The sequence below is a fragment of the Sturnira hondurensis genome, unplaced genomic scaffold, assembly GCF_014824575.4.
Source record: "Sturnira hondurensis isolate 20B ecotype Veracruz unplaced genomic scaffold, ASM1482457v3 Scaffold0011568, whole genome shotgun sequence".
Taxonomy (NCBI): Eukaryota; Metazoa; Chordata; class Mammalia; order Chiroptera; family Phyllostomidae; genus Sturnira; species Sturnira hondurensis.
The window spans coordinates 130,738-143,053 of NW_028084199.1; the positions used below are offsets into that span (position 1 = coordinate 130,738).

At 52.9% G+C, this 12,316-nt stretch overlaps 1 protein-coding gene across 7 annotated transcripts in view; it reads right to left on the reverse strand.

The window, feature by feature from the left end:
• Positions 1-276: 276 nt before the first annotated feature.
• Positions 277-12,316, reverse strand: part of DLG3 (discs large MAGUK scaffold protein 3) — a 55,001-nt gene continuing 42,961 nt past the window's right edge. For 4 of the 7 annotated variants that reach the window (XM_037060268.1, XM_037060274.1, XM_037060272.1 and 1 more), the window contains 10 exons: positions 11,780-11,956; positions 11,436-11,511; positions 10,506-10,605; positions 6,932-6,973; positions 5,584-5,634; positions 4,879-4,980; positions 4,178-4,350; positions 3,683-3,792; positions 3,292-3,383; positions 277-2,317 (listed from right to left, as the gene is read on the reverse strand). In XM_037060268.1, the coding sequence (XP_036916163.1) occupies positions 2,211-2,317; positions 3,292-3,383; positions 3,683-3,792; positions 4,178-4,350; positions 4,879-4,980; positions 5,584-5,634; positions 6,932-6,973; positions 10,506-10,605; positions 11,436-11,511; positions 11,780-11,956 (1,030 nt within the window). In that variant the 3' untranslated portion in view covers positions 277-2,210. Of the gene's footprint in view, positions 2,318-3,291; positions 3,384-3,682; positions 3,793-4,177; positions 4,351-4,878; positions 4,981-5,583; positions 5,635-6,931; positions 6,974-8,644; positions 8,691-10,505; positions 10,606-11,435; positions 11,512-11,779; positions 11,957-12,316 lie in introns of all 7 variants that reach the window. The other 3 variants (XM_037060270.1, XM_037060271.1, XM_037060269.1) reach the window with 3 other exon arrangements.

Consider the following 12,316-nt stretch of genomic DNA (forward strand, 5'->3'; position numbering starts at 1 on the left):
TCCCACCTCCTTCAAGAAGGTCTCTGAGCCACGGTTCATTGCAACTATCATTTATTAAAAAATATATGTCTCCTTGGAAGGAACACGGGTAAACCAACTAGTGTCATGCGTACTTTGAATCTTTGCTTTGCTCCCCTGGGAGGGGTAGAAGGCTGAGTGTCATTCCCACTTATATCACTTCGCATCAGAGAAATCCACATGCCCTGCTCACCCCCCACCCCTTCACCCGTCCTGATCAGCCACCGTCACTTCACCGCTCGCTGCTTTCCATCCAGCACACTGCCCGGAGGAAGCTACTGCCCTTTCTTTGCCCTCCTCCCAGCCCCGCACACTACAGCTGCCCTCCCTGTGCTGGGAGGTGAACTGCTGCTAGACTTCCTCAGTTTGGCTGGCAGCGCTCCAGGTGTCTTCACAGTGGCGTCATGTGCACTGCTCATGCCACAGTGCCTGGGAAACAACAGACTCGACCCTCAGGGGCTGAGCACGTCTGCAGTTCTTTACGCCGTGTCACACCTCCCGTGTGGAGGTGAGGGAGGCGTGGTGGCTTCAAAGGAGCCCCAGAGGGGTGGGGACTGAGCCCCACCTGTTGCCTGCATTTGTGGTCAAAGCGAAACTCCCTTGATTACAATCAGAGCCATGTCATTGTGGGAAAGAGCAACGAGCTTTCGCATGTCACCGATGAGGAAGTCTTGGCTTCACGGCTCAGACAAAGGGCATGGGAGTCTGTGTCCTCCTTGAAGAAACTGTAAGATACCAGTGGTTGCTGAGGGGGCCACTGGAGTAGGGCCTACAGGAGCGGCTGCACAGAAAACCAAATCAAATTCCTCGTAAGAGCGCTGGCCGAGCCCAGTGCTGTACCGCTGTCCCAGCACACAACTGGAAAGCAAGAGACTCCCTACCCCTGTCAGTGGGTCCCATGAATGGGCTTCAGCTGAGTCTAGCATGGCCCAGACAGGTGGGTAAAGGGCCACAGTGAGATATGGAGCCCTGGGTCGTGCATTCGCTGCTCACCAGCCCCTACTTCCTGTGCTGCTGCCCGCCCGGACTGGGTCATCTACTGGATCACAAGGCCTGGCAACCCCACAACGTCACAAGCCTTTTGGACACTGTCAAACTGGCTTCTATGCATTCAGTTAAATAGTAAAAGTAAAATTGGGAATAATGAAAAGGCTGACACAGTAGCACAACATGGTTTTGGTTTAACAGCAGCTTAAAAATCAACAAAAAGGAAATCTCTCATGCAGACACATCAGGTGGCATAAAACAATAGGCAATTTAATATGGAGCATCGTTAGCCATTCTCTCTTTCCATACAGAGCACTGGCTGTGCCGCAGCGGCAGCAGCTGCTTCAGGGTCAGGTGTGCAGCGCCCCCCACCCCCCGCCCCTGGCCAAAACCCCTTCTTGCAGGCCTCCGGCTGGCCCCCTCCAGGGAAAACCCCAGCTGTCAAGAGAATGACCAAGTGCACGTGCCCTTGGTACAGCACTTACTACCACTTTCGATCCCTCCCCAACCAGTTGGGATATAAGATGCCATCTGATTGGAATATGAAAATTAAAGCATTTCTCTAGTAACACAGTACCATTGATGAAGTCTCCATAGATTTTTCTAGTCCAAAGGTGTGTGATATATATATATATATTATATGAGAGTGTATAATATATATATATAATAATTTCTATATATTTTAGATAAATTACATATATATATATATATCTGTATATAAATAAGATACTTTCTGTCGCCATGGCGTCGCACCGTTCAGAGCTGCATGACAGCAGAACAGGTCGGCGGAGGTGCCCGGAGCGCCTGGTCTCGGGCTATGCTGAGCTCCCTTCAAAGCTGTGCAGTTGTCCAGAGTCTGTCTGTCCATCAGTCCTCCTCTCTTCTCTTCGCTTCTGCTCGACTGTTATGGAAACAATGACTCTGATGGATTTGCACCTGTGCTAGTGCTTGGGAAAGGTCCATGCAGGAGTGGGCACAGTCACATGATGAGTGAGATGGCATCATCCCCCCCAGATAAACTCAAACGAAATGAAAATTTAAAAAAACAGAACAGGACTAGAAAACTCAATTTTTTTTGACATATCTAAAAAAAGGGGGTAAGAACAGTAGTCACTTGTTCTCCCCGTGGGGACAGGAATGAAGAGGGAGGAGGGTTCAGGGGCTTGATTTCTTCTGTTCACAAGAGGAAGGGTGGAGGGGCTTCTTCAGAGTTTTTCAGGGGATGGGACCCAAATGTAGTGCCCAGACTGGTCCTCGATGATTTGTTTGATTTTGTTATAAATCTCTTCCAGTGAGTCACCCTGTACAATGGCTAAAGGGAAGAGAAAAACAGAATCATTACTGTGGTCCCCAGCGCCCACCAACCCCCAGCAGCCCGGCCTGTCCTGGCAAGCCTACGGCAGAGCCCTGCCCACAGCGCCCGCATGGCTGTTTGGGGGGGTAGTGTCACTGGGCCACACGCTGAGCCTAGGGCAGCAAGGGGAACTGGCAGGCGCTCCAAGTCCAGGGCTTGCGGTCAATGTGCGGAGAAAGTGAGACTAAGTAGCAGCACATAGGGCAATGTGTTGCTCCTAAGACTTTGACTGAATGCCCATTAGATGCCACAGCTCGCAGCTGTGACAAGAAGGCTGGGGAAATCCCGGTTATCCAGAGAAAGAGCTGGAAGCCACAATTTCTGGCAAGAGGTGGTGCTCCTGGGGCCACCACATCTGCTCTCTCTCTCAGAGGTCAGCCCGGCACACAAGGACACACATGCTCACAGGAAAGGAAGCTCTGAAACCCAAGGGCTGAGGCAACACTTATGGATTCTGTCCCATTTAACCTAGGAGCAAGCCAGCTAGGGTCTACTCTACACCAGCCTACATGTCTCTGTCACCTTGCCGGGCCCTGAGGAACTGACCTCTGTGGTCATACGCACACACACACACGCTGATGGACAAGCTGAACACCACACTGAGTAATCATCTTTGGCAACACATATTTATTCAGCACCTAACACATGCCAGGCTGAATCCTAGATGTGGGGGGGATGATGGAAGGCAGGGGGCCTGCACACTTGTGGGTGCACGAAGACAGAAAGAACAAAGCGGTGTAAGCAAGGCTTGGTGATGGCAGCTGGTACTATAACCTGGCTAAAGGGCTCTGGGATGCTGCAGGCCATGCGGGGGCTCTGGAAAGGCAAAGCACCTGGGAACTCTGTGTGGGGTGTCTACACCTCAGGGGGCCCCTGCGACAACAGGAGCTGGCTGGTCCCATGGGCCCACACCATGTGGCTGGGGTCCTTACCTGTGAAGTACTCTCCGAATTCCTGCTCCAGTTTCACGGCTTTGTCATAGATCTTATTTGCTTGTTCATATGTCTGCCGTCGGTTCATTTCCCTGCCAAAGACAGAAGAGAATAGTACCAACTGAGACTGTGGGTCTGGGGAAGATGAAGAATTACTTCAGGCTCCATGGCCGTCTGCTCCGCTGGCCTCTGAGAGCAGCGTGGTCCATGGCTGCGTTTATTTCTCAAACCTTCTAGGTGTGAAAGCTCACCCAGGAACACACCACAAATAGGGGCACTCAGAGCAGGAGCCCTGAGGCGCCAGAGCTGGCCCCCGACCCTCCCTCCGGTTTCTGTTTCTTGTCCAGGGCCCTCTCCCAGCTGTGGTGTCCGAGCCTCAGTGAAAACTTACATAAGTGCTTCGATGGACTTGGGCTTGATGAAAACAGCAATGGGGTAAAGCTGTGATTGCTGCAGCCTCTTGATTGCGTTGCCTGAAACGTCTAAGATGCAGTGCTTGCCCTGAAAAAAATGACAACCTGCATCAGCCCATGCCAAGCACTCACCCAGTGACGTGCCCCTAAGGAGAACCCAGAGAAGCCTGGAAGATTCTGCCCTAGAGGTACCCAGGCTCTACATTTTGTTCCTAGTACCCAGGAAAAGCCAGGCCTGCAGAGAAGTCCCTATTTAGAGGGGAGTGACTCTCTGCGGTAAAAGGGTGTGGACCGGATAGGTACACACTTCCATGCAGGGGCTGGACAGCTGCGGGGTGGCTCCGCACTGCTCAGCAGTGCCCCTCAGCGGGTCCCATGCCGGGAGTACCGAGGGCACAGCACAACCTGGGCAGGGGCAGTTCTGCGGCCCCTGTAGGCAGTCTGTGCCGAGCAGGGCCACCTGCTGTCCTTACCCTCTCTGCAACTGCCCGCACGGACTGGATGCTGGTCCCGTAGAGATTGTCATTGAACTGGCCTGCCTCGATGAACTTGTTGTCCTGAATGTCCTTCTCCATTTGCTCTCGGGACACCACAAAGTGGTAGTCCTGTCCATCCACCTCATTGTCGCGCCGAGGCCGGGTGGTGTCTGAAGGAAGAAAGGAAGCCGCTGCGTGTGTGGCCCAAAGACCTTGCTCCTCTGTCGCCTGGGCACCAAGGCCATGCCCATGGAGATGAGTGGGGAAAGAGCAGCCGGGAAGAAGTCCCTGTCGCCTACTCGTCCTCTCACCTCAAGTCTCACACACGGGGTGGGGCTATTGGGTTTAGCTCCAAGTGGACCACTGAGGCGGGGGTTCTCAGACCAAGATGAATGTAATGGGCCACCCAGCGGGCCATGCCAACACCATGTGGGTGGGCCCCCCGTGTGTCCCATCACTCCTGACCATCGGCGCTCAAACGTCTCCAAGGGAGTGAGCAGGCTGCTCCGACGTCTCAGCCCTCCCAACCCCATCAGCTTCAGGGGAACTGAGTGCGGCCTCATATCTCTGAGGGTATGAGAGGCACCCTGTTCCCATGACACCCTGCCACCAGGCCCCACACCCTGTCTGTGAACACACCAGAGTCACGAATCCCTGGGCACCAACACCCCACAGCCTAAGTCTTCCTGGGCTCTTACGTGGCACACAGGATCCAAATTTATGCGGGAACTCTGAGATCAGGTCATCGTTGACTCTGTCCTTCATCGGGCCCAGGATGATCACAGGCCTTGCATAGTGAACTGCGGAGAGAGCACACGGAGATGCAAGTGAGGCCCCCAGTGGCTGGCCAGTTGTACCCACAAGTCTGTCAAGGCTCGAGACCACCGGTCAGACCGGGTGGGGACCACACGGTCACCAGCCATTCTCAGGCTTTTAACTATAAAGGCATCAAAGGGCCTTTACGTTGAGAATATCTAAGCCTGAGGCAAATCTGAAACCTGAAGCATCTCCCCATGCAGAAGACTCAGGAGAAATCTCTGCATGGGCACCAGCAGCAGAGCAAGGTTCTTTCAGAGCAGCTACGAAAGACAGGGGACCAGCATCTCCCTTTTAGCAGTGGCCACAGACACTGAAATCGCCCTTTGCCATCCTTGTAAATCTGCCCTCTCCTTTGGAAGGCGCCCTGGCAGCGAGCACAGGCAAGGACAGGGGGTGCACACCAGAAGGCTGCCCCATCTCTTGCACTAGGAAGAAGGGGAAGAGAACGAGGCACTTAGGGAGGGGGATGCACACCCCACTTCTGCTCCCCACTTCTACAGAGTTCTTCTCTGTACCACCATAGCCACCCCTGTGTTCAGCCCCATGACGGCAACATTGGCTGGACAGCAAGACTCTGGGCTTACTTTCTTGCCGAGTCACTGGCTCATATGACAAAATAGCATCCTCTTGTCCTTCTGCAACAAAAAAATGGAGACATGTTAGCATTTCCTAATCTGCCTGTGTCCTCGTCTTCCAACATTCACCTCAGTCCCACCTGTGCCGGGAACCACCTAGGCAGGTCATGCCTGCTCACACCTGCCTCGTGGACCTGCCCACTTCCTACTGGCCAAACAGCACAGGAAGCCCTCAGTGCCCTGGGACTGGAGCCAGAACCACTCTCATTTGGCGAAATGCAGCTGAGCAAAGGGGCGTGACCCAGAAATTACAAAGCCTGCCCCAGAAAGCACCCTCATTTTTCAGAAACTGTTCCTATATGAGAACAGTCAGCTTTGCTCAGTTGCCCTGGTGCTCTGGTGAGAATCAAGGGGAAGCTTCAGCTGGTTGGGACAACAATATCTGTGTCCCCTCATCTGCAGGCAGGGGAGTCAGGACGCACCTGCAGGTCCCTAGAGCTGCAGCCTCATGTTGGCCTTGAAAGGGTCTACCCATCCCTCTTTCACTGGAAGGAGCATCCAGAAAAGTGGCACCAGGCTGGACTAAGGTCCCCTGGTGCCGTTTACACCCAAGGCATGGGCCTGCTCTCTTCTTCTGGTAGAGCTCCATGCACCCTAGCAACGATGGGCTTTTCCTAAAAGAATTGCCAAGCCACTTGGTGCTGGGTGCCTGGAGGTCCCAAAGCGGGGGACAGCAGTGCTGGAGAAGGCTGAGATGTTTGCCTCAAGCCCAGGAAGCCTGCTCACAGGCTTCCACCGAGCAGAAGACTTCTGGCAGACTTAACAAAGACAGTGTCCCCAAAGTTCATGGGATTTGCACTGTGGCTTCTCTGGCTCCGTGAAGGGATCTCTGAGGGAAAGCGGGGCAGTTACCTGATGGTTTAACCCAGCTAAAAGTTCAGGATACCAAGCCTTAATCCATGAGGTAGTGGTGACCTGGCAAAGCAATTCAGGACAATATCCACAGGAGCCATTTTTCATGTGGTCTTTGAGGAAATCTGTGGAACTGGCAGCACCTACAGCCCATGATGCCCATGGCAGGGCTTTATTTGCTGGCAGCTCACCCTGTCTGGGGCCCCAGGGAGGCTTTTAAGTTGGGTTCCAGCCAGGACTGCAGGGCTTCTACTCTCCTTTAATCCATGGCCTAAGACCCATCCCAGAGGGACCATGGCCACAGCATGTCCAGGCTCTGAACATGTGCATGGCTGAAAGAAGCACCAGCCTCTGCATAGAGATGGCAGCTGTGCAACGCTGGAATGAGGGTGGCTGGGACACGTGGTGGAGCGACATGACATGGGGGAGAATGACACACACTTACTGGAACTGCTTTCGCTGTCACTGGTGTTGGATGTCACTCCCTCTGCAAGCCAACAAGAAAGAAACTCCGATTCAGAACACACCACTGAGAGGTCACACGCGGCACAAAACTCAAGATGCTCCAGGAGCGAGACACTGAGCCGTCCACCACATTAGGCTACAGGAGACCTTCCACATCCTGGCCACCAAGCAGGAGGCACAGCTCTACTCTTGAGCCACTGGCTACCTCGTCCTAGTCCCCAGAGCCCTCTTGGTCCACCAAGTCCCTCCCTATACGCTACAAGCCTCCCAATCTTGGAAAGTTTCCTCTTCATCAGAATCCAAACTGACACTGGATGGCTTCCAAATCCTCTGTCAAAATGCATCTCCCAAGGCTACTAGTAGGAAAGGAAAGGCAGAGACAGTAGCAAAGAAAAGTGCAGGGATCAGGCTGCTCTTGAATTCCCCCCCCAGACAGAGGCCCTGAAGTACAGAATTGCAGGATGCTCTGCAACTACGAAGCTAAGCACTGGCTAGGCTGAGCAGTCACCACGCAACAATGGTGGGACCCACGGTCCCCCTGCCTCTACTACCTAGAAGGAGCACGTGGCCTCAGCGGTGAGGGGGGTGCTCCCCCACCTACCAGAACACTGACGTGTCACAGCACAGACAACAAACAGCACTTGGGAGGACAGGAGAGCCCACACCTGAGCGTGGGTGGAGCAGCCACACTGGCTGGCGGCACCAGGCACCGTGTGGCCCAAACAGAACCCAGCACTCCCCACGCAATAGGCGAATGAAGATGAAACATGGACACAACAGACTATGGAGAAACACTGCTCGTTTCAGCCAAGATGACACCGTTGCAGACCGTGATATGCTGTGGCCCCTTAGGAAGGACTGGCTGAGTTACCACCCGTGGCTGGTTCCTAAGAAACCCCCTGGAGGAAGTGGCTTCACCTTCATGCCTTTAGTACTTATTAAAGGAGAACATGGGCTGACAGAAGCTTCCCAGCATGGCCACGTGTATGTGCCTGTGTGTGTAAAGGGGACACTAAGGCCCTGTCATCTATGTCCAGTCATTTTCCACTCTGGGAGGATTGTCAGAGAGGAAAGGTCAGGCTTTAGTCTGACCTGGGTTTCCCAAGCTAAAGCCCTACATAGATACGGTTCGCAACGGCTGCTGAAGCACAGCCCTGTTAAGGTGCTCTGTGGAAAACTGGCCTGTGTTTGTCTGCTGAGGTCCCTGGACCTGCTGGGACACCCCAGGTGCATGCTGGGTAAAGGGCTGCCCAGTCTCTTGCCCCTAGTTTGAGACTGAAAGAGGTCATTCTGAAGCCCAATTCTTGAGTGTTGGGTCACTGGGAGAAGACTCCAACCAGCGGGCACCCCTCACCTCAATAACAGACTAGAAATGAGTTGAGCGGTCACCCTGGAGGAATACTTTCTGCCCACCTCGCTTATAAGGCAGGATGCCAGGTGGCAGGCTAGCCACCATGGCAGGGTACAAAAGGAAAACACAGACATCAATGAGAGGCTTTTATTAGATTACCAGGGATCCAGAGCCAAAGTATAACATTTGTGGCCACTTGTACTTCCTCCTGCTGTGGTATCAGAGTTCCCCAAACATAGCCCTCCCCTCCCCCTTCGCCCTTACCCACGCCCCATACACCCCCAACCCCAGCACCTTCACTCATGCCAAAAACCCAGTTAATGGTGTGTAAGTTTGACTTACTCAGGTTCTTTGCTCCATAATAATCGTCACTTAACCCAGGGAAGTCCTGATTTCACAGACAGCAAGGACAAAGAAGGAAGGAGGGAGGGAGGGAGGGAATCAGGGAGGGAGGGAATTGGGGACAACAGAGAAAAGAGAGAAAAAAGACAGGGGAAGGAAGAATACAGAGCCAGGTGAGCATTAGTGACAGAAGTATGAAATACTACGAAGACCTACAGCTACAGTGAGGTTAAGAACTTCGTTACAGAAAGAACGTCCCAGGTCAGATACGTGGACTTCACGCGGCCCAACTAGCTTCCAGAGGGCCTTGAGTGTACAGCCTTTCTGAGGTGGTGTACAGCCTACAGGTCAACAGGGCAGGTGACTTCCCAAGGCATGGTGCGCATGCTTTGACTGAATTTGTAGTTACAGAGCGCAGGTCTGTGCTTTGCCTCTGAAATCACCATTTCCCTCTGTAGGTGCATAGAAGGACAAACCCCCGTGTGAGGCAGGAAGGCAGGCAGAATTGTCAACACCCCAAGGAGCTTTCCCCCAACACTGCTCTGCTCTGTCCAAAGCCTTGGGGGAAGCTTCATGCAGTCTGAGGCGGGGCCTTCATGGCTGACTGACTTGTGTGGACCACAGGGGACAAGCTCAGCTTCCAGAGGATAATCACTAGGCAGCCTCCACTCTCGCCCAATAGGCGAACCTACCCCTGCTGGCTGTGCCACCTGGCAGTGTACCCTTCCACGCTCAGCGCCGAGGTTCTGGGACTCATTTGGTGAATTGTGGTGACTGTCTCCCACTGCTCATGAGCAGAACCAGCTATGCCTAGTGCTTCTGACTGCGCTGCCCAGGATGGTGAGCCATAACTGCATCTGAAAGAGGGCATTCTTGTGTACACTAGCGAGCACCCCAGATGGCAATGACCTACACATCCCATGCCTATGATTCAGGCTGGCCTGGAAAAAGGACATTCCCTATCAGAACTAGCCAGTGTCCAGCCAGTCCCAATAGCCCAGGACCCCGAGACCCCTCCTTGTGAGGCAGAAGATAGGTTTACATTCATCCTGAGCCACGTGAGAACTATTTCACCAGCCTGACCTGGTGTTTAAGGTTAGGTCAGAGTGATAAACTTCAGAAGCATGTGGGTACTTCCCAGGACTGAACTGGTGCATAGAAAGCTCACTTAGCACAGCAATATGGCCTCTACTGCTGACGCAGCTTCGTGTTTCTCAGTGTGTCTTTATTTGGACAATGCTGAGCAATCCCCCTTCTGTGTCAAGTCCATCAGGAGGAAGGATTTTATCCTCAAAGTGGGACAACAGGGGGTCTATGAGAGCCATGTGCACATCCTGTGTGCAGAGGCACATGTGCGTGATTTGAGAAGCGGGCCTGAACTCCAGGTATCCAGTGAAGAAAAGGCTTTTTCTCTTGACACAGATGAGTGAAGTTAAGGGAAAGAAAATACAAGAGGAGGAAGCCAGGAGAGCAACCCTGAGTCCCCAGACCTGGTTCTCTTTCAAATCCAGTTTTCCGAACCTTGACACCGTGGCCGAGAACTGCTAGTTACCAGCACAGCAGAGCTCAGCCTGGCACTCCCAACGCCAGCACCAACAACTGGTAGGCTGGCCTGAGAACTAGTTCCACTCAGAGCCTCCAATGTCCTCTCAGAGTGAGGAGCTGGCCTAAAAGTCCAGCGTCTCCCTGTGCAGACCCATTTCTACCCTGAATCTGCCAACAAGTAAGAACGCTCACGCGCATGCACACATGGATGCACCAGCACACGCACACTTGCCCAGTCGTCTCCTGAGGGGAGGTGCCGGTGAGGAAGAGGGCGGGGCTGTGCACCGTCTGTTCTCTGTGCCCTGCTGCTACTTACGTTCCTGTATGCTGCTCTCCTGGGCCATGTTTTCTTTGCTCTTGTAAAATGGAAACTTTCGAGAGAGGCGGAAACTCTTTTTACGTTTCGTTTTGATCGACTGTGAAAGAACATGAAGATGGAGGGGAAGGACAGAAGAAAAAAAACAGAACAATGGATTTTAAAGCATGCAAGAAAAACTAAAATGGAGACAATGGTGAGCTAAATAAAAGACCATTTTTCACAAATGGAGTCTATGAGATTAAATGAAAGTCGATGTGAGAGGAAAATTATGTTTACAGGAAAATGTTGTGGGGATGTTAGAGGGTTCTACCTAATGTGGACTCACAGCACTCACTGGTACTTCCTAAAGCACAAGGGTCACTGTAGCGTCCTGGACACATGCCCTAAGGTGCCACTGATTAACACAGAGTGACCTACTCCATGTCTCTCTTCCCTCTATCGCACCGGAGAACTTCTTCAGCCTGCGAAGCTCATGGAAGAACAAGGGTGAATGGCAAGAGACCTTGTGCCTTGTTTGGTCTGAAGGGCAGCCAGTCCAAGCTCTGGGGCTTACATCCCTGGCTGGATGGTGAGGCCAGATTCAGTTCAGGGTCCCTATAGCTCCAACAGAGTCTGCAGCCAGGGAGACACCCACTGTGGTTCCACTGTGGTTTCATGTGCCCAGAGCCAGTCAGCCTTGCAGACAGTCCGACTCCACCACATCTTCAATGGCCAGTTTACCCAGCGGGGAGGAGGACCAACTGGTCAGAGAGGCTCAGTGCCCTGTCTCTGCTCTCAGAAAAGCAGTCAGTGTGCTGAACAGCTAGAGCCAGCCCCCGAGAGAGAGAGGGATTCTTTTGTGGTCCCCAGTTCTTATCCACCAGACAGACTCCGAGTGTCTGACTCCTCTTCACAGACTGATTGACTTCCTTGGGGATCTCCACTTACCCTGTTCGACTCAATCATCCCCGTCCTGGCATGGAACTTCACGGTTTTCAATCGAGCTCTTTCTTTCTTTTCCACCCTGTGTTGGGGTCAGAAACAAGTCCTATAACTGCCAGTGCACAGTCTCAGCGGTGGGTTGCAGTGGGCACAGCAGCCCCTTTTTGGCCATTGAGTCATAACCATGTCCTGAGCCCCAACTCTCCACCAAAAAGGAATAATAAAGTATATCTCCTGCTCTCTAGCAACGTTACAGGATAATTGGTACAAAAAAAGAAAAGAAAGGAACAAAAGAAATCAGTACCAAGGAGAGGGTAAGGAAGGCCTCTCTTGTGATCACGGCAACTCACCTCTTCTTACTGGGGATCACACCGATTTGCTCGCTTTCTCCATGTGGGGTCACCAGCCTTGCCTGCCACCACTCATCATCAGAGGCATTAATGACATGTAGAATGTCGCCATAGGAGAAGCTGAGCCCCTGGCTTGGCAGGCAGCTGTCCCGAGTCCGGTCATAATCAAACAGGGCCCTGAAACACACAGTGACAGGTGAAGGGATGGTCCCAACCCTAAATGGCAGGAGACAGGCATGCTGAATGGATGGCACTGGAAGGCCAACCCAGGAGTCAGCACCGGCGCAGTGGCCTCCCAGCAGCCCAAGGGGAATTTTCTTTTGTCAGAGCCAATGTGAGTACATGCCCTGTTTGCAAACAGACATTTCATTCTCCCATCGAGGGGTATAAGGGAAAATATACCCCTTATATTTTAAGGGAGTCGCTTACTCGACTCCCATCTCTTCCCAGCTTCTGGGCAGTAGAACATGCTCAACAGTCCTCTCCCTCATCCATATCCTAGGCAAAGAAGTTAGCTCTACCAAGAGGCTTTCTCAG